Source organism: Phaenicophaeus curvirostris, chromosome 1 (genome assembly GCF_032191515.1).
Source record: "Phaenicophaeus curvirostris isolate KB17595 chromosome 1, BPBGC_Pcur_1.0, whole genome shotgun sequence".
NCBI classification, from domain to species: domain Eukaryota; kingdom Metazoa; phylum Chordata; class Aves; order Cuculiformes; family Cuculidae; genus Phaenicophaeus; species Phaenicophaeus curvirostris.
In genome coordinates this window covers 133,154,460-133,176,610 of record NC_091392.1, presented here as the reverse complement: position 1 = coordinate 133,176,610, position 22,151 = coordinate 133,154,460, and the positions used below count along the sequence as shown (strand labels likewise).

Genomic DNA, 22,151 nt, shown 5'->3' with positions numbered 1-22,151 from the left:
TGTGGTACTGATCCAGATCAACTTAGATGAACTATTGCTAGTCCGTTGCTTTCTTCACATAACCCAGAAAGAACAAATGTGGTTTTCAACACAATTCACTAGAAATGGAATGTGTTGTTCAGCTTAATCAAGAAATTGAGAGTTTGGGGGTGTGCTCTCAGATGGCACATCTACACTTCTAGAGGCAAGAGCAAAACTCAAATGTGCAAGTTTCCTACAATTCACATGGCTGCATGTCTTTCTGGTGTGTCTGTGTAGTGCTTTTCTCTTGTCAAGGTGCCTTTGAAGGCACAGACCTGTATTTCTGAAATGCTAAGCCATCTGAACTCACACTTCTCAATATCTTTAGCTGTACTTGAGAGAGAAACCAAGAACAGCACAGGAAATAGGGATAGCTGTCTAATAAAAATACAGTGGGTTTGTACTACTTGCTTAGCAAGACGTTTGTAATGTGTTCTTATTTTCAACAGACCTGAACTTTTAGCTGCAGTAACAATATACTATCTAAATACTAATACCAAACAAAAGCAAAAGTTTCTAATGTATACTTAGGTATGCTGTCTGTTTTACCTGTTAAAAGGAGAATTGTTCTCAGCAAAACCAGCAAGATTCATCTTCAGATGCTGAGATGACAAATAATAAAAAATATATTAATGAATCTTCAGGTGCTAGGCCAAACAAAAAATCTAGAGGCTTACAAGTTGGTCATTACAGTGTCTGACATCTAGCTTCTTGAGTCCATGTACAGTTTATAGTAATAAAGTGCTTGAAATGGGTAATCCAGACACCTCCCTGCCAAAGAAGGAACTACTTGAAGTATTCCAACATAGGTATCTGAATGTAGAAACAGTCTGAATCCTGCATACCTTCTCCCCTTCATTCAAGGAGGAGAGTCAGGACTGCAGTAGCAAAGTGAATTTAAAAACCACAAGTTTAGGGTGAACTCCAATTTCTTCCCTCCCCACACCGTTCTTTTTTTCCTTCCTTTTTCTGAGTTGGGGATACTAATTACCCTTCTTTTAAAACTAAGCCAAAGCAGGCAGCAGCAAAGTAGTGCTTGCTTATCTTTTATATACTATCCAAATGTTGGGATACCTGTCCAGAAAGTAGAGGCACTTCTTTCCTCTGCCTGGAGGGTTTGAACCCACACCTCCTACAACTGAGAGACTGCCCTAACCACCAGGCTGCATGCTGGAACAGTGTGGTGCTCCTGTCCTCAACCACTGTGTGGAAGGAATCCTGAACTAGTAGGCCTGGGGTGAGAGTACAAAGAGAATGTGATTTTCATCCAACTTCACCTCCCCCTTTTTTTCTTTCTTTTTTTTCTTGCAGACCATGATGGTTTATGGAGGATAGGTGAATGGGGCAGGCTTAGGTACAGATTTCAGCTCCCAATGTGTGTGTATGTAATGAGGACCATGAACTGTGTAAATGCTCATGGAATCAGAGAAAGAAGCCTGCCATTACTCTTCTCTGTGAATATGCCATCTTTTTCAAAGCCCCTTCCTAATAAGTTGAGATTCAAAGTGTGTTTCTTTGTCATTAGCACTTAATGGAGGGGAGATACTCAATCTCCTAAAAATACAACTGAGTCAGCTGCAGTCCATTCCTCAGTATAAATACTGATTCAGAACCACTCAGTGATGTACCGTGCTCTCCAATTAATTTTTTTCAACATCTTGAAGTATACCACTTATTCTTCAGGCAACTATGAATGAGGAACCCCAGGAAGGATTTATCAGTGGGCAAAAATGCATTAATTCAGCCAGATTTTGAGGCTGTTTTGAGAAACAGCCTATTATTTCTATAAGAAAAGAAGGCAGTGAACTGCCTTTTTGGAAGGATTGCATAGTATAATGCAAAGCCTGAAGTAAATTTGAGCTATAAATTTTAAGCTTGAGCTGGGAAATTGTAGAAGACCAGTTAGATGATGGATTTACTGAAGAATGCAAGACATTCCCCATCTTTCTGGAAGTTACATGGTTCAGCCCTGCAGGTAGTTGTGTACTGGTGAAGTCTAAGGATGTACGATCTGTGATCCAGAAAGAAGCCAGGCATGAGGCAAAGGCAGTAGACGTCTTCAGAAACCAAAGTATGATTAGAATTACATGCCTCTGAATGTAGTTTTTATTAAAAAAAAATTTCATTCTCATTGATTTTGTGATACAAGTAATGTAATGCTGATCATAGTCTTGGATGCATAACAGGATTCTCACCAGGTACTAGTTTCCTGAATCACAAAACATCACGTTATCGTGTAGAAGACTGGTCATTTTCTGTCCCCAAAACAAACGATGCTGAAATATGTTGCCTGTTTAATTTGGAAAGCAGAAGGCTTTCCAGTTGCTGCTTTACTCAAACAAACTTTCTTATACCTTCATACATAAAATTTTAATAAAATATTTTCCTCTAATTTACAGCGTAAAAACTACTGAGTTTAGAGAATTTAAATGCAGTACAAACAAAATTTTACAGTATGTAGCTGTTGTAATGTAGAATGCAGTTGAGATATTTGAGTATCATTCAGAAAAGTAGATAATTTCTCTGTTGTTAGTGATGATAGATTTTTTTTTTTGTCAGACTCAACAATTAGCTAAGTCTTGTAGGGCTTTGTGAGCTAATGATCTTTGCAGGATGAGTTTAAGGTTTACTTTTAAAATTTCGACCTCCAAGTCAGTGTTTACAAAAATACTTTTTTGTTACTGAATCTCAGCCTACATGCATAGATCTTCTACACAAAACAAAATTCAGAGTTTTGGCTTAGGGAGTTCTTTGTACTTCACCATTTGAATAATCAGGTTTCTGCTCGTATCAGGCTTTTGGTGGAAGTCAGGCTGTGGTGACAGGCTGGAGAATGAAAGACACGTTTCAAAGGTGAGTACTGTCTACACTGGGCAAGCTCTCCAAAAGACCATGTTGCTCTTCCCTGAAGATGGTGATTGAACAGTGGGTCAAAATACTACTTTACTCCCAGCTTTTGTGTACTTCAGACTTTTAAGACCTGTCTTGTCTCAAAGGAAAACAGCTGTTTGATGGTGTTCATAAATAATACAGATGGTATCTTGTGGATTCCACAAAGTACTCAGTTTCCTTAACCATGTTACAGACTCATTTCAGAAAGACAGTGCTGGCAGTCTTTAACAGTCCATCAATTATCAAGATATGCAAGTTCAAAATCTCCTGTGTGGTGCGGTATTTCAGTCTACCTCCTGGCAACACTGACATCCTAAACTAGTGTGCTAAGACATGAATTTTTCATTAGGATGGTTGCATACTGCTGGAATACGCACTTCTGAGAAGTGTTTGTGTTCACCAGCATAGGCAGTGCTGGGAGACATAAGCCACACATATGCTGACATGGACATGTGTAGTGGTCCAACCAGCAGTGAGGGAAAATCGATGTATAATTATGAATTTTCTCCTTCTAGGCAAAAAATACTGTACAAACATTCTTCTCTGAAATTCTGCTTATAGTTGAGCAAGTGTTGTGGAGTTCTGACTCATGCTGCATGAGTAGGATGTGTCTTTTAGTAAGTGCATCTGCACATGGCAGATAATTTTGCCAAGCAAATAAAGATGTTTGTCGAACTGAGTCATAATTAAATATATACTGTCTTAATCAGGAAAAGCAGCTAATTACATGTGTAATATTTGGGAATTATTTTAACGTCTTTGGAGTAATATGCATGCTCTCAGAGCTAATTGTGTCAGCAACATGTGTTATACAATGAAGCTTTTGAAAGAGAGCTACAAATGAAAGCCAATTTGGAAAATGTCCATTTAAAGTAGGAAGCTTACTCTGATTTCCAAATATAAAAATTCCACTGTGCTATTTACCACTTAAATCAATATGGATTTTTGGATGCTATGATTTATATGTTTTGTGTAGATTTCCATTATTTTAATCCATGGTGATTTTAGTGTATTTGTTGCTAATTTACAGCACAATCCTATAATTTCTTAAGAAAAAAAATTACCTGTCATGTGAGTATGAATTGCATGACCTAGTATAATTACCTTATTGGTTAATTATCTGTCGTTAACCCTAGGAAAAGCTAGACCTCTAAAGTACAGAAAAGGTGGCAAGATACTCACAGAGATGCCAAAAGTACTTGCATGTCTAATTCCTATGGTAGATTTTTCATGAGGAAAGATTTTTTTACTAGTGTTCTAGATGATATTAAGTAACAGAGTTGTAAGGAATGGCATATCAAAGAACTACCCAAAATGAAGAACCTGAAATTATGAACACCTAGGTCTGCTAAGAAAAAAAGGGAAAATTTATTTTTTAAGAAAGATTTATTTTTTATTTTAAAATAAACCCTGAAATACACTGCAACAGAGCACTGACGGTTAAAGGAAAAGGGCAGGACACCATAATGTGAATGATAGCTGGAGGTATAATTCTAATATAGACTAATATAGATTAGTCCATCTCCACAGAATTGGATTTTGGTTTTTTCAGGTTCCTGACTCGCAACAGACTTAAGACGTTGGTGCTTAATTCTAGCTACATGAATGTTTCATGCCCTGCTCACGTGAGCAGATGCCCTAGGAAGGCAGATGGGTACTATTTCATCTTGTCAATAAACTGCATGAAAACACTGGTTGGCCTCTTTTTGACAGGCTTTTAGCTTTTATTACCATGGCTTCATGAGAGATTTACATTTATTATATTAGCAGTCTGCCTGTAAGAGCAGCTCTCTGGTGTCTGACCATACCAGTCAGTTCAGGTCCTGTAAGCTGACAAGGTGGGATGGCTTGGGCAGAAACTGTCATGCAGTCCTTTATGCAGCTTGCTTTGTGAACCTTGTCTGATAATTTTAGAAGCAATTGTTTTGCAGCTTCTGCCCTATATTTAATGCCACATTTAGCGTTTGCTTGCTTCATCTTTTCATGTTTGAATTCTGGGTGAAAGTGGAGTGGGAAAACCCTTTTCCCTTGCTGGGACGCTAATAATAAGCAAGAACAGAGGAGAAGCTGAGGGCAAGGTTACCCAGACCTGTTTTGTTTCTGTAATGATATGCATTTTTGATTTCTTGAGGGTCACCCTGCTAGCTTCTGATTTTTTTATTGCTTTAAGAAAGGAGGATTAAGATTGCATAGCATAACATGGGTTTGGTAGAGTGTCAACGGATATCTGCATCATGTATTCAGTTTGGAGTACTACATACTTGGAGTAAACGGAGTTATATAATGATGACTTAAGGCTGCTTTAGGATTCGTTGTCTATACCAGTTGTTTGTTGAGGTAGAGGAGAAAGGAGAAAATATCCCTTCTTGTTTGAACTTTGCTTTCAATACTGGAATATTTCTTTGGAAGTTAGTGGCAAAGGAAGGTTTCAGTGTGTAATTTCAGTGCTCTCCCGGTTAGATCTAAGACACCTTTCCCCAGGGAGAACCCTAAGCCTAACGCAAAGGGCTCCCCATGGAGATTTGTCCCTTCCTGCTGTCAGCCGGAGTAGTAGTTCTAAGTAAGCAAAAGTTAATGCAAAGAACAGTCTGTTGTCAGTTAACTCTAATGTTGGAAGGAGCCTGACCCTTCTTTTTAGAGCTTCTTTCTAGGGAAATGGGTGAGGGAATTAAACAGTAAAATGTTTTAAAATTCAGCAGCTTAGTAAGACTTTTTTGTTAAGCTGAGTGGCAGTGCTAAGGGGGAATTCTTGTTGAAGAAATTGCTCTGAATTTTTGATAGTAGGTCATTCAATTCTCATGGATGCTTGTGTGTGCCAGGTGTGTAATTATTCTTTGAAGTATAATGTTATGTTCTGCTCATTGGGTATAGCAGTGGGTTCCTCAATGAATACTCCAGCGGTAACTATTAAAAATCAGGTTGTCAGGAGTAGATTAGACTATTCTTGTAAGAATTAGTGGGGAATTATGTACTTTCTCAGTGTCTGAAAAATCAGCACCTGTACTACAACAAAAATGGAAGGTCCCAAATAGCAGGCATAACTATAACCCACAGATAGTACAAGTTTGTCAAAATAAGTATTAAGTTAAAAATGGGCTGTGCAAGAGACTGTATTTAAAATGGAATGTAACACCCTTTGTAACATTCTTGTGGCTTTTGGCAGACCCATCATAGGTTTTTTGAAACTACCAGCCGATGAAGGAGTTTTTTCTATTGCTGGGTCTTAATCAGTGCTACCTGTGTCTATACGAGTCTTGATTTTTTCTGAAAACCACAGCACTCTAGACATAGGCATAGACACAACTTAAATCTTATGTAGGTGTTGTCACCTAGACTGATTGCATAAAATAGGAGAAATTTGTTTTCAGTAAGTATTCTATTACTGTCTACTAGGTCTTTTGGTGCCTTAATTCGAGGCATGTTAAAGTTCTTCAGAAACAAACTGTAAGTTGATGAAACTGTGCTTTTTCTTTGTCATTAATGCACAACCATACCTACATGACCATACAGACACACTCCATTTATTTTTTTTCTTTTGTTTGACAGTAAGGCCTTCTTTTTTTCTAGTTAAGCAGTGGTGGTTTACAGACTGTTGGATTGTATTCAGTATGTTATTGTCAAGGGCACATTAGCCAGCTGTGACTTTATATTCCTGGGGTGGACAGGAAGGCAGAAAAGATAAGCCAACCTTGTGGAAGTGTATGGTAGTTGCAAAGTAAAAATCCTTGAACCTTATGATCGTAAAGATTACTTTGTCAGGTCATATTTCTCCTCTTGGAAGTCTGTTCCTGTTATCAGTTTGAAAAGATAAAACGTGAGTTGTTTCTATGCATAACCTCTTTTTTTAACCATTCTTATCATTGTTCATAGTAGCTGAAAGTACAAAAATGTAGACCTATAAAAAATGCTTAATGTTAACCGCACAGATTACATATATAAACAGCCTATATATATAATTATCCATAAGTAAACTTGCACAAGTAAATATGGATAAGCTAACCCTTTTGAACTTCTCTGGTAGAAGGCTTGTGAGATTAAGCAAACTACACATAGAGAAAGAAGTTCTCTTTTGCCCTTCTGGCTATTTTTTTTCATGGCATAGGTATGTTCTCCATTCTTGTACAGGTTATTTTGTCATTTTGGGAAAAAAGATAGGAAGGTTTGTTTAAAAGCAGTGTGACATATCCATGAGTTCAGATGGGTTCTTCTATAAAATGCAAACCCAAACTCTTGGCTAAAAGTAAGTGGTGGTTATTTCTCAGCAATTTTTGAATAAGACGTGTACAGCTTGTCTAGGCAAATTCTGTACTAAACAGCAATAGGAGGATGTCTAGGCGTTGATGAGGTGCTAGGAAAAAAAGGAACCTGAGATGCGCTTTGTAAGCATTACAGAAGCGTTGGTGTGAGGGTGGGATGGCACTAGAGTTCTGCATGTTCAGAATTGGCACTGACAGCAGGCTTTTTCCTCTGCCTCTTGCAGCGTCTCTGTCTTTTCCACGCTTGTCTTGGCCTTATTCTTGCTTCAGGTAAGATGGGTACATTTTTCCTTTGCTTTTGTCAGGGCCCAGCCTGGGGCTATCAGGACAATAAGGGCTAGGAAATTTCCCTGCTGGCCCCGAGCCACCCTGGACAGGCTCTTGCAAAGAAAGAACCCCAAAGAATAAAGTTTGTACCTGTTTAGTTGCTCTGTGGAGGTGGAATACATTCAGGCCTGATGGTGGGAGTTATGCAGGATGAAAAGGCTGCATATGCATTTAAATGCTTTTGTGGTAAATCTCACTGAGTTGGAAAAAGCAATTTTTATTCAAAAGCTACACAATATATCTAGCAAAGCTTAGATACTGATAACAAAAACCTTATCCCTGACACTGAGCAGCCCCACCCTCCTTTTCCTGATATATTTGCTCTATGCTTTCAAAGCATCAAGATGGTTTTTAGGTTCTTGTTTTGTTTTGTTTTTCTGTTTTGTTTTTGTTTTATTTTGGTTTTAGTTCTAGTTCAGCAGTGATGAAATGTTTACAACTTCTGTTACTGAAACAATGGGATCACTTTGGAAAAAAACTTTAAATACAAACATCTATTCTTCATTTTTTAAATCCTACAAATCCATGTGGAGTCTCTTCTCCTGATACTTTTCACACAGAACTTGTCATCATTAGTGTCTTGAGGCAAAGGTTTATTACTTTTATACTTAATTGGTCCTCAGTTTGTGTATCTCATAATGGCCCTGTAATTTAAATAAACTAAGACATATTAACAGTATCCTCTTAGAAATATTATAGTAACTGATGATTTATAATCAGAAAGGTCTTCTTACATGGCGTAACGGTAGGTATTGTTTTGGATGTAGGCTGGAACAAAGTATTAATCAATTTCTGTATTTATAATAATTTTTAAAAAGCAAAATGATAGGGGGTTTACAATACTTTTTAAACACTTCTGGTCTGAGGAACCCTGAAGTTAAGTTTGAGCCTGGAGTCAGTTTTTACAGCTGTAATAAATCCCCCACAAAAATGGCCTGTTCTAAAGGAAGTGACAACAAGTCCTTAATCAAAACAGAGGTGTAGGCAGAATTATAAGAATTAAATAACTACTTAAAGAACTGTAGCACATGACAGCTTTTCAAAATGTGATGCTTTCTTTAAAACAAACAAAAAAAACCCCAAACAAACAAAACAGGAAAAACAACAGCAAAAAAAGATCACTGGGCAAATATCCAAGTGTTTAAATGCACCAAATAAAGAGCAATTGGAAAGGGCCACGATAGACTGTGTCCTGTTACTGAACTCTACCCTTTAAAAAGTATTTCCAAATTGATTTTTAAGAGCCACCTGTTGACAGAAGACAGCACTTCTGCCAGCCTGACAGCTCACTGTCAGTGCGGTGCGATGGGGAACATTGAAAGAGCAGCTGTCCAAGGTGGGTTTCTCTGCTTTAAAAATAACTGGGGGAAAAGGGACTGTGAGTGATCATGGGGTGTGAAATGATGATACCAGGCAAAAGGGAAATTCTGAATTCTGTGTTAAGATATAGTGTCACCAAATGCAGCAGACGCTACCTCATCAAAGTGGCACTTACAGGACATGGTTTTGTAGACATGGTAGTGTTGGGCTGACAGTTGGACTGGGTGATCTTAGAGGTCCAACCTTAATGATTCTGTGATTCTATGAAAGTGCAGCAAATGCTAAGTTAATAGATTTGAATAGTACTGGATCGGCTCAGATTTTGCAAGTTGTTGGCATGTAGTTAAGCTTTCTCTTCTTTGTACAGTGTTCCTTAAAGTTTGTGTTGGGTAGTTAATGCTGGTTGTTGGACCTAGAGGCTATGGGGAGAGGTGCTTCAGGGTGATGGATACCTTTTAGTAACATGAAGGTTTGCATGGAATTCCTTGCTTTCCCACATGCATCATTTGGGCCTTTTTCCAACATATGCTTCTGAGTCTGTCTGTAAAATGCATATAGAGTTAGTTCCCTGCCAGGCATCCTTTCATCAGTCTCTTCAATGTTGAAGTAGTAAATCTGAAGTAGTAAATCTGAAGCAGAAGAGAGAGGGTGTGAGAGAATATAAAAATAACCTTGCCCAGCTTCCAGGGCTTGCTTGCCTCAGTGAGATGCCTTACGGTTACACACCTGTTCTCTTTGAATCGGTTTGGTCCTCTTTCAGTTTGTGCCTCTGTTTTATCTTGCCTCAGTGTGACCATGAGTTGTGCTGGCGGATCCAATCCTCACTACTCAGGCATTTGCAGAAGGTATAACTGGAGTTAGTTCAGTTTTGGTATTTCTGTGTTGATTCCTCAAAGGTAAACAAATGCTAGGCTTGAACTGTAAGAGTGTTTCTCCTTTCCTTAGCTCAATGCAAAATGAAATAGTTAACAGTTCCTAATCTTACTTGTTCTGAAGATGTCATACAAAGACTGTTAGTTTTTTGAGAAAATTCTGCATGAGATGTTTGTAAGACAAACCACCACAGAACCATTTCTTGGCTGCATGTGAAGTGAGTTATGATAAAATAATTTATCATGGCAATAGCGGAATGCTGATAAGTGGTGATATTTTTTCCTGTGTTTGTCTGGATTTGGGTTTCTGTCCCATCCTGTCCAGAGAAAGCATGGACAAGAAACTGTCGTCACTGTAAACAAAACTAGATCTCTTGTGTCATGGCATTTCCCCAACCTGTCTCCTGGTTGTTTATACAGGTGCCTGGAGAGGAATGTGGATATTTTAAGTAAAGTGTCAGACCTGATAAACACAAAGTGAAGGGGTCACATTCTAGAAGCGGTGCTCCCCGTCAATACTACAGCATTTTAAAGCTGCAAACATAGGCCTTTGTTTTCCCTCTTGTGTGCTTTACCAACAGTTGGAATAGGGACTTGTAAGTGTTGTTTGATTGTGTTTGCATATCTAGCCATTAGGCTTTTCTCCATGGCTCGGCTCTTCCCCCTTTTCAAGGCTTTCTCTCCACATATGAGTAATACATGTGTTGTTTTTTCAATCACTTTTTTTTTTTAATCCTAACCATTATCTACATCTGTGTCTTGTATCAGTGCCTCCTCCTGTTTTGTGGATATGATATTTTATAAGCAAAAATAAATTTGGGAAGATATAACAGTTAATATAGATACTGTTATGATAGCAGAAGTCTGCAGTTCCAGTCTTCACTGATGCAAAGATCCCAAAATTTGACTTTGCTCTTGGCCATATGGCGGTCATCAGGGACAGCAGGGTGAGAGTTGGAGACTGTCTAAACAGATGCTTTTCGTCAACAAACATCCTTTTCATCTCCTCTTGAAAACACTTTTTTTTTGGTACCAGTATCAATATCTCTGCTAAGACTAGGATGTCACGGTATTTATTCTTGTTAATTTAGCAAAGTAAAAGACTTGATTTGTTAACACGTATTGAAAGCATGGTTTGAGGGCATTTCTAGAACTCCTCTTAATTCATCCAAGGTAGGTAATGTAACTATACCTGATTTTTTTTTGAAGGTTTATGTCTGTTATTTATAAGAAAATAAGGTGTTGATTTGTTTTTCTTGTATGTGTCTTGTTTCCTGGCATTACTGTAAAAGTGTTAAGATGTATATTTTATGGGCGTTCAGTTCCTGCAAGTACTCCTGACAGAGCAGAGGGTTTGTTCAGGGTTACGTCCAGTCGCGTCTGCCTGCTGGCAGTGACTGAGGCAGATCTCTTTTTGTTAACTGTTCTTGAAAGACTTCATCTTAAACTGCATTTTCAAGGCTTTATTTTCAGCTCTTGCCTGTTAGCTTTTTGGGGAACCTGAAATTCAGAAAGAAATGGATGTTTCTAGTTAGATTATGAACTTAAAACTCAGTCATAAATCCTGAACACAGCATAGTAATGTTAACATTCATGCTTAAGGTATGGCGAATAGTTGTGAAATTTTGAAGTGTATTTGCTAGTTCTAAGATATTTATATGTTTTGGTTGGGACTTACACTTTTAGTGAAGGTCTGATGAGCAGGGAAGTTTATCAATGGATGAATAAATAAAAATAAATGGAACGACTAGTAAACAGGAAAAAAAAAACCTGAAGGAAATGTTGGAATGACACGGTCCAAGTTTGAGCTGAGGAGGCAGGTTAGTAGGGCAGTGTTTCTAGAGTGGTCTTTTCCTCATGGTTTTTTTGGTTTTGTGTGCAAACTGTTTGGGTTTTTTTAGTTATTATGACTAAAGGACTTTTTAGTGTAACTGAAGAAATTGTATTTTTCCTGTCTAGTTGTCATTGCCATTTCCACTTAAAAGTGCGTTGTCAAGTAGAATCACGTTCATGCAACTATTCGGGGATCTGAAGTAAAACAAGTGCAGACGATTTACATTTAAATTTGCTCCGTTTGAAGAGACTTTAACTGTGAATGTATACGTGGTTTTTATTCTCCCTAGCTGCAGCTGGTCTGGACAAGATATTAAAGAAACCCACTTCTAGGTTTCATGAGGACGGCTTCAGCGTTGTCCAGGTTTTGATATTTTTTTTTTGAGGTGGATGGGTTTTTTTCTATATTAGCATTGTTTTGGACAGCCAGAGTCTCTTTGGAAAGCTCACACGGTGTGGGATGTGTAGTCTCCCTGCTGAAATGAAAACTCAGAGGGGGTAACTGAATACTCCCTGCCACCAGTGCATTGCCAGCCTAAAGAAAAACAAACACACTTAGTGTGAACAATGAACATTCCTTGAAACCCTAGGAGACAGATTTTTGCCTTTTTTTTTTTTTCTCTTTCCTTAAAGACAAAAAAAGACCCCATTGAGGCCTTCAGACCCAGGTGGCAGAGCCCAGGGGCTTCTCACCCCTTGGCATTTGTCTGGTGCCTTGCTCAGAGCATAAAGTCTGCAACTGGTTGGCATCTACATTTTGGAATTTAAAATGTGTCCCCCTACAAGACGTTTTCCCTGTTCTTTTTTTTTTTATTTATTTTTTACCTCTGTTTGACCTTCTCTCTACATTTCTTTTGATTCAACTCTGACTTTCATCTATGTTTTTGTGCTGCTTTTCTGACCTATTGGGCTTCAGACCTCCAAACACAGTTTATTTGGTAGTAACCCAGAAATCACATCACATTATAACCAGGTTGGAAGAGACCCACCGGATCACCGAGTCCAACCGTTCCTACCAAACACTAAACCATATCCCTCAGAACCTCGTCCACCCGTGCCTTAAACACCTCCAGGGAAGGTGACTCAACCACCTCCCTGGGCAGCCTGTTCCAGTGCCCAATGACCCTTTCTGTAAAGAATTTTTTCCTAACGTCTAGCCTAAACCTCCCCTGTCGGAGCTTGAGGCCATTCCCTCTTGTCCTGTCCCCTGTCACTTGGGAGAAGAGGCCAGCACCCTCCTCTCTACAACGTCCTTTCAGGTAGTTGTAGAGAGCAATGAGGTCTCCCCTCAGCCTCCTCTTCTCCAGGCTAAACAACCCCAGCTCTCTCAGCCGCTCCTCATAAGGCCTGTTCTCCAGCCCTTTCACCAGCTTTGTTGCTCTTCTCTGGACTCTCTCCAGAGCCTCAACATCCTTCTTGTGGTGAGGGGCCCAGAACTGAACACAGGATTCGAGGAGCGGTCTCACCAGTGCCGAGTACAGAGGGAGGATAACCTCCCTGGACCTGCTGGTCACGCCGTTTCTGATACAAGCCAAGATGCCATTGGCCTTCTTGGCCACCTGGGCACACTGCTGGCTCATATTCAGTCGGCTGTCAACCAACACCCCCAGGTCCCTCTCCTCCAGGCAGCTTTCTAGACAGACTTCTCCTAGTCTGTAGCACTGCATAGGGTTGTTGTGCCCCAAGTGCAGGACCCGGCATTTGGCCTTGTTAAACCTCATGCCATTGGACTCTGCCCAGCGGTCCAGCCTGTTCAGATCCCTTTGCAGAGCCTCCCGACCCTCCAGCAGATCGACACTTCCACCCAGCTTAGTGTCATCCGCAAACTTGCTAAGGGTGCATTCGATGCCTTCATCCAGGTCATTGATGAAGACATTGAACAGGGCTGGACCCAGCACTGAGCCCTGGGGAACCCCACTTGTCACTGGCCTCCAGCTGGATTTCACACCATTTACCACCACTCTCTGGGCCCGGCCATCCAACCAGTTTTCCACCCAGGAGAGTGTGCGCCTGTCCAGCCCAGAGGCTGACAGTTTCTCAAGCAGAACGCTGTGAGAAACTGTGTCAAAGGCTTTGCTGAAGTCCAGGAAGACCACATCCACAGCCTTTCCCTCATCCAGTAGCCGGGTCACTTTGTCATAGAAGGCAATCAGGTTAGTCTGGCAAGACCTGCCTTTTGTGAACCCATGTTGACTGGGCCTGATCACCCGGTTCTCTTGCATGTGCTTCATGATAGCACTCAAGATCACCTGTTCCATGACTTTCCCTGGCACTGAGGTCAGACTGACAGGCCTGTAGTTTCCTGGGTCCTCCCTGCATCTGAACACCTTAAAGACTTGTGCTTGCCTGTTAGGAGGCTTAAAATTCATGCGTCCCCATCTGCCACCTCTTGTTCAGCTCTCCCTGACTTCAGGGTCTCTTACATGGCAGCCACTCTGTACTTGACATCACTGAACTGACATCTTTCCTAGCATATAAGCGATTTCTACTGCTACTCCCTTGTTTTCAACTTTACTGAAGATTTGCTGCAATAATTTGGTGTCCTGGTAAATTCTTGATGTTCAGAGGATATGCAGGCAGGTCAGAGGCAGGTCATAGCTTGAGAACTAGGTGTATCAGGATGTGAAAACTTCTTCTGTCTTCAATTATCTGTGTTTTTATTAAGATAAGAAGTTCTACAAATTCAATTGTATTGTTTCATTAGTATTAATAATGACTATCATTAGTATTAATAATGAGCACCTTATAATGGAGTATAAGACCAAGCATTTTAAATGGCATTCTTTTGAGCTTAGATTTACAGGACTGAAGATTTTTAAGAACATTTATTCTAGGCTTACATAAAGAGAGCTTTTATGTGCCTGCAATGAGATTGCTGGGTGTATGAGATCATCCTAATATACTTTCATCAAGAGATATTGCTTTATTTTATTAGCTTATTTAGTTTACACTTTACTTGCTGGAGTGTCCCTGAAACCTATACTGTGAGCTTCAGAATTCATGAAGTTCCTCTGGATTTATCTCGTTGTTGATTGATGTTGGTGCCTCAGATGGCAGTTCTTTATGGAGCTTTCTGTAGCTGAGGCAATTACAAGGATTTCTTCTTTGTAGTTTCACTGGCATTTAGTACTGTGGGACTCAGATACTGTAGTCAAGGCACTATATAATGAAGATATAAATTAAAGTCTTTACTTTGAAGACAAAAGTGTCAAATCTGCAAAACGAGGTGAGATATGGATTGTGAGCAAGTGAGGGACAAATAAAATTAAATGCATAGATCATGAGCCCAGGCAACTGAGAAGCCAAAGGCTGTGTTGACAGCAAAGAAGATGAGGAGAAACTGGGAAAGCAGAGGGCCTGAATTGCAACATGTTCAACACCTATATTTGAAGTCAGTTCAAACTGTTAGTACTTGCTAGTCTGGCTGATCGAGCTTATGGGATTTGTTTTAAATTTTAAAGATGAGTAACTCATAATGCATTTATTCTCCTCATTGGGTTGGAAATCGCCAAAATCTGACTCTCTAATTTATCTTGTGCATGTTTTGCCACATGTTATGTGTAGCTGCGTGCATAAATTTAGTGCATGCATGAGATGCCTGTGGCAGCAATATAGTCTTACAGTGAATTTGTGGTGTTCTTTGGCACTGTACCATGCAGTTTTTCTTCCTTGGATCTCAGACCATCATTTCTTTTGGCCAGAGCTGTCGTTTAGCTGTATGGATTGTAAATTCCCAGGTATTTTCTTAAATGTTATGTGCCTGATGAAAATGACTTTATTTGCCAGATCAGCTTGTTATGCCTTATTTTGGGGTTTCATAACATGCTGTAACTTTTGGAATTGACACTGTGATTAACGTTATTGACTATGTGGTTAATATTATTGGTTATCTTCTCCGGAGAACCAGATTTTAAGATGCCTGTGTAAAGCTCAATTTCCAAGTATGATTACCTGTCCTGTATTGAATGGAGCCCAAGATCACAGATGCTTTTGACTCCCAAATTCCCATCAAGCTTTCTCGTTTTCTCAGGTTTTCTGCCTTCCATTTCTTTCCTGTTGTGATTGTCTCGGTATCATTACTCTCTCTATAGCATTTTTAAATGTCTTTTTAAAAATCATTGTGACCACTTAAATACTGTGTTGCATGAAGCCAATATTGAAAGCTTGTTAAATTTTTTTAAAGGTGTCACTATGCAACCTGAATATTCTGTCATTTGATATGCTTTTTCTTCAGATTGAAGATGGGAGCAAAGCTGCAGCTGTGGATAAATTGCTGGCTGGGGATGAAATTGTTGGCATTAATGATGTGGGTCTCTCTGGTTTCCGACAAGAAGCAATCTGTCTGGTGAAAGGTTCACACAAGACACTGAAGCTTGTAGTAAAAAGGTAAGCTTGTGTCGGTCAGCTGGAAAAACAAGTGTGTTCCAGCCTTGTAAGCTACTGGGCAACCAAATTTGCAAGGCTTGGCAAGAAAATGACGTTCGTTCAGTGTTATTAATGTGCATATTATGCAGTGTTACCTCCTCCTTGAACACAGAGTCTTTTTGGATGAAGGCATGGGGAAAGGCAGCCTATTGATCAGAGGCAATGTGTTCTGTGAATACTGTTGTGATGTGATGACTTGGGATTCCGTTCCTTTCTGTCCCCCTGAAGTGCAGGGCCAGAATCAGGCTGTCCAGCTGGCTGTGCTTCGCTACCTTCAGTATGCAGGCACGGGCAATGCTTTTTAGGGCATTTGTTGTGCGGGCCGGTTGGACTGTGAGGAGTGGGTTACATTGGGAAGATTTGGGAAAAGCTTTTTGCTGCTTTGTGAGGATATTTGAGGTCTCAAGCATTTCTTACATTTATTTAAAAGAGAACGTGTCATGGAAAATTTGTTTTGTCATTTTGGCTTGCAACTTTAAGTTCACACTTTTTTTACTAACTTGAATTAAAAATAAGTCGTGTAAAATCATTTTGACAAAAGTGAACAGAAGTTAAAGTAGGTTAAATCTTGCAACTTCTGAAAAAAAATAGAATCCAGGAAATATGAACAGCAAAATATTTCCAATTACTTTCTTACTCTGATGAATCAGAACGTTCTAATTAATTACCCTTATCGAGTTACACCAACAAGTCTTTCATGAAGTAATTTTGGGTGTCTTTGTTAGGATCAAAGAAAGACTTTTGTTGCAGTACTGAAAATGCTGAGAATTGGGGTTTGACAGCTATGGTGACTCAGTCTGTTAATATCACCACTGTTTGAGGCTGTCTTAACTGAGGCTTATTTTTTGTGAAATAGCACTAGTATGGAATCATAGAATCATAGAATAACCAGGTTGGAAGAGACCCACCGGATCATCAAGTCCCACCATTCCTATCAAACACTAAACCATGCCCCTTAGCACCTCGTCCACCTGTGCCTTAAACACCTCCAGGGAAGGTGACTCAACCACCTCCCTGGGCAGCCTGTTCCAGTGCCCAATGACCCTTTCTGTAAAGAATTTTTTCCTAATGTCCAGCCTAAACCTCCCCTGGCGGAGCTTGAGGCCATTCCCTCTTGTCCTGTCCCCTGTCACTTGGAAGAAGAGGCCAGCACCCTCCTCTCTACAACGTCCTTTCAGGTAGTTGTAGAGAGCAGTGAGGTCACCCCTCAGCCTCCTCTGTTCAGATCCCTTTGCAGAGCCTCCCTACCCTCCAGCAGATCGACACTTCCACCCAGCTTAGTGTCATCCGCAAACTTGCTAAGGGTGCACTCGATGCCTTCATCCAGGTCATTGATAAAGACACTGAACAGGGCTGGACCCAGCGCTGAGCCCTGGGGAACCCCACTTGTCACTGGCCTCCAGCTGGATTTCACACCATTTCCCACCACTCTCTGGGCCCGGCCATCCAACCAGTTTTCCACCCAGGAGAGTGTGCGCCTGTCCAGGCCAGAGGCTGACAGTTTCCGAAGCAGAATGCTGTGAGAAACTGTGTCAAAGGCTTTACTGAAGTCCAGGAAGACCACATCCACAGCCTTTCCCTCATCCAGCAGCCAAGTCACTTTGTCATAGAAGGCGATCAGGTTAGTTTGGCAAGACCTGCCTTTTGTGAACCCGTGTTGACTGGGCCTGATCACCTGGTTCTCTTGTATGTGCTTCATCTGAACAGGCTGGACCGCTGGGCTGAGTCCAATGGCATGAGGTTTAACAAGACCAAATGCCGGGTCCTGCACTTGGGGCACAACAACCCTATGCAGTGCTACAGACTAGGAGAAGTCTGTCTAGAAAGCTGCCTGGAGGAGAGGGACCTGGGGGTGTTGGTTGACAACCGACTGAATATGAGCCAGCAGTGTGCCCAGGTGGCCAAGAAGGCCAATGGCATCTTGGCTTGTATCAGAAACGGTGTGACCAGCAGGTCCAGGGAGGTTCTTCTCCCTCTGTACTTGGCACTGGTGAGACCGCTCCTTGAATCCTGTGTTCAGTTCTGGGCCCCTCACCACAAGAAGGATGTTGAGGCTCTGGAGAGAGTCCAGAGAAGAGCAACAAAGCTGGTGAAGGGGCTGGAGAACAGGCCTTACGAGGAGTGGCTGAGAGAGCTGGGGTTGTTTAGCCTGGAGAAGAGGAGGCTGAGGGGTGACCTCATTGCTCTCTACAACTACCTGAAAGGACGTTGTAGAGAGGAGGGTGCTGGCCTCTTCTCCCAAGTGACAGGGGACAGGACAAGAGGGAATGGCCTCAAGCTCCGCCAGGGGAGATTTAGACTGGACATTAGGAAAAAATTCTTTACAGAAAGGGTCATTGGGCACTGGCAGAGGCTGCCCAGGGAGGTGGTTGATTCACCTTCCCTGGAGGTGTTTAAGGCACAGGTGGACGAGGTGCTAAGGGGCATGGTTTAGTGTTTGATAGGAATGGTTGGACTCGATGATCCGGTGGGTCTCTTCCAACCTGGTTATTCTGTGATTCTGTGATTCATGATAGCACTTAAGATCACCAAAGCATGCTTTTCACCTTTGGTTTAAGATGTTTTTGACATTGGAATTAAACCTGCATCTCTGTCATAGACGATAGTTTCTATCCTTAGCAATAGCTACTTCTGGAAGCTTTCCCAAAATTTTTGTACCATTAAAGCTATTAAATGCAAAAAAAAAAAAAGGCATTCACAACTATGACAAGTCAAGTTGATTTTCAGCAGTTTCAACTTGCACTGGCTATTCCCGTAATAGCACTTTTGTTAGCAGAGGTTACATCAGCCCTTTCTGTTACAGAAAGGGAGAACTTTAGGGTTGAGATGTTTTATAGATGTTGAAGAATCTGCCAAGACAGCAAGTCTTAGTACAAAAAGCTTCAGAGCAAGTGGAAATATATCCTCTTTCCTAGTGCTTTTCGGTAATGTAGTAACTTGCTTAGAACCTGCGAATTCTGGTTAATCTTTGGAAACGGCAGAAAAATTGATGCTGAAATGCCTTCTTAAGAGGCACAGCTATGCCATTCTTGTCATTCTTTGTCACAAGTACTTCACAGATGGGATTTTGGAGAACTTTCGTACAGTTAATCAAGCACTGATATGCTGCTGGGGATTTGTGGCTGTTCTCTGCAGGCAACAGAGCCCCATTGCTATGCATGCCTGCCTACAGTTTGGTACAAAGCTGATGGATTTCCATCAGTTCTTTCTCATCCCTCCTGTTTTTCCACATGTGCAGTGGGCAAAAGCAACCTAGCTATTCTAGCCAAGAGGCTGAAATAGTGGCTGTTGTTAGGGAATACATTTTTGTCTTAAATTTATGAACTTCCACAGCTCCCGAAAGTGGCAAGGGCTTTTTGGGTCATTTGACAAGTCTGCATAATATTGGATAAAATTTCATAAAACTTACTGAATGAAATTAGCTTGAGGTTTTTGTCTGTGTTTTTTCAACTTTGCTCTTTCTCTTGGAAAGTTGCCTTAGGACATCAGTCCTTTGACTGTCAGAAACCTTTTAACACCCAGTCTCATTTTATTCTTAGCCAACTTGTTCTCATGCACTACTGTATGTGTGCTGAAATAGCTTTTCTTTTCCTGTTGGAAGTTCAAATGATGCAGGTTTTTATAAAAGCCTTGTTGCATGCCTTCTTTCAGAAGTTATGGTTTGAACAACAGTAATGTTTTGTTCTGTTTGCTCTGAATCTTAGGCTGAATTTTTATGAGTGCTTTAAACAGTCCTGTCTTTAAGCTACCCAGTTGTTTAGTCTTTCTGTGAGCACTCCTGCAGGCCTGGATTGAATTGGATCAGGGAACTGATCTGACTGCAAAATTACTTGGGGAAGTAGGTTTACAGCTGGATAGGGCCACCCCTTTTAGAGGCAGCCTGCACTTTAATTCATTACAGCAATCTTGAAATGGCTGCTTTAGCATTTTTAGACTATTTCAGTGTTCTTTAGATATACCCTTAGTGTTCTCTGGGGAGACTGAGGATAATCCCACAATTCTCTTCCGTTGAGTTACGTATAAGATGAAGTATTGATCTGCAAGTTGTCTTAGCATCCTTTTGTCTGCTTGCCCTATGTCTTTCTTTTGTCTAACACTGTCACGGTTCTCAATGATGTTGATTTAACATTTTATTCTCTGTGGGCGTCGGTGTGATAATCTGGAGCACAAAAGGGACAAGTGGTTCGAAGTTCAACAAGACAGTCCTGAAGGTTAAAAGAATCTTTGTTTTAATCATGTTTGTCCTTGCTGTGATGGTTAGCTTGGGAAGCCAAGATCTAGATTTTGTGTTGAAAACCTTTTTCCTCAAGATTGCTTGTGGTATCAACTTGTAGATTGATCCGTAAGGGAAAAGCAATTTTTTTTTTTAGAACTGTCATGTGCAAAAACTACTTTTAAAGAAAATTCTTCTGGAAAGTAGAGAGTTTTCATTCTACTAATGTCACTAGAATTAATCCAGTAAAGAGGTTTTATTTGTCACAGGGAATAGTGTCCATGTGAAATTTGTCCATACAGGTCACTCCTTCATGCAGTACTCCCACATCCCAGTCTTGTACTTATCCAACTATTTCTCTGCCTAGGAAGCAATAGGGCATGGTATTTTCAGTGTAGAAGTCTGATGTAGCTATAGCCAAATCCAAGTGAAAAAGTTTTGCCATAGTGAGTAATGTGTTTCATTCACAATAATTAAGTTGTGACTGTAGCAGTGGTTTCTCAGGGGGCTGGTGTTGCTCCGCAGTGGTAGCTGGCTTCCACAAAATTATTTTCATCTGCTGTTTTTAAAGAATCTAACGCTAGAGTTGCATAGGGAAAATACCATTGGTCTCTAAATAAAAGTGCCCGCAGTAACAAATACTCAGCATAAATACTCTGGCTGTCAGCACACACATTTTGCTGTATTTTTTTAAAAATTGCTCAGTTGTTCTAAACCGAATCAGGATTGTGCAACTGGCTGAATAACAAACAGGACATTGAAATAGCTCAACATGTATTGATGGCTGAGCAAGTGTGGTATACTTTTGGTCTTGGATTAAAAGAAGACTCGAGAGTCTCTGTAGTTTTCTCCAGTGGATTTGTCAAAACAACACATCTTAATTATGTACTAGTTCTTCAGTATAGTACTGAGTTGTTTCTTGAGTAGATTCTTTTCTTAGGAAAATGGAAAGGAAAATGTGCTTAGGACAATTCTTACAGGAATTATATGTGAATTTCTCTTGTTTTGGAAAGATGTGTGCATGTCTATAAATGAGCATGTAAAACATGGGGTTTATTCCTTTTATATAGCATTTTGGTTTGGTGCCCTTATGTAGCAAAAGTGCAAGCTGTTTTTCCAGTGCCAAAGACTCTGTTGTTACAGAAGACAGAAGGAAGGAGAGTGAGATCAAGCACGCTATCAGAAATGTAGTCTGAATGCTGAAATTTGTTGTGCAAAATCCTAATGAGGGAAGTGAATGACATGATGAATGAACTATAAACACCTAGATACAGAAAAGTTAGGATAATATTTATTTGCATGGGGCTTCATGAAACGAGGCAGCCATTTAATTGAAGCACAGCAGAAGGAGAGCTTTTAATGAATGCCCAAGGGCTCTGAGATTGTACTGTACTGTTTCAGAACCTGAAACATGAGCAGAAGTCTGGGAATAAAAATCTGACAGTCATTTTCAAGCATTCAGATGGGAGATAGCTGAAATTTTGCCATGTTCTGAGCAGAAAAAGGTTCAACGCCACCAGTGACCTTTTCCAAGGGGATCTAGTCTTACCCGTTTATCACTTGTGGACCAGCTAGCAGTGTGCTTTGTAGCTCCTTTTGGCTGCAGGAGTACTTGAAACTTGGCAATACCCATTTGTGAGACGACTTGGGAAGATGAAGGATTTGTGTTTTCTGTACAGTTACAAGATATTGAGGACTGAGTTCTGCCTCTTGCTTGTGTAGCCACTTGATAGTTCTAGTTTTATAGGTATCAATGTAGAAAGATGCATGTAGTTGTGCAGGTTTGAAGCAAGTATTATATTTAGTCAATGGTTAGGGTTAAGTATTGCTCAATAAACCAAATGCGTTTATGGAGAGCCACTGCTGAGTAGGAGTAAGATCTGTTTTGCCACTAAATTTGATTTCATTGCTCCTTGAACTGTGATTTGTTACAGCAGAACAAATAGCAGTGATTGTTCTCTTGTGGCCCAGCAGACAGAGCTTTTCCTTTTT

At 40.4% G+C, this 22,151-nt stretch overlaps 1 protein-coding gene across 3 annotated transcripts in view; it reads left to right on the top strand.

Moving 5' to 3' along the window:
* Positions 1–22,151, top strand: part of SHROOM2 (shroom family member 2) — a 127,845-nt gene that overhangs the window by 39,908 nt on the left and 65,786 nt on the right. For all 3 annotated transcript variants that reach the window (XM_069875308.1, XM_069875301.1, XM_069875355.1), the window contains exon 2: positions 15,756–15,907. In XM_069875308.1, the coding sequence (XP_069731409.1) occupies positions 15,756–15,907 (152 nt within the window). The remainder of the gene's footprint in view (positions 1–15,755; positions 15,908–22,151) is intronic.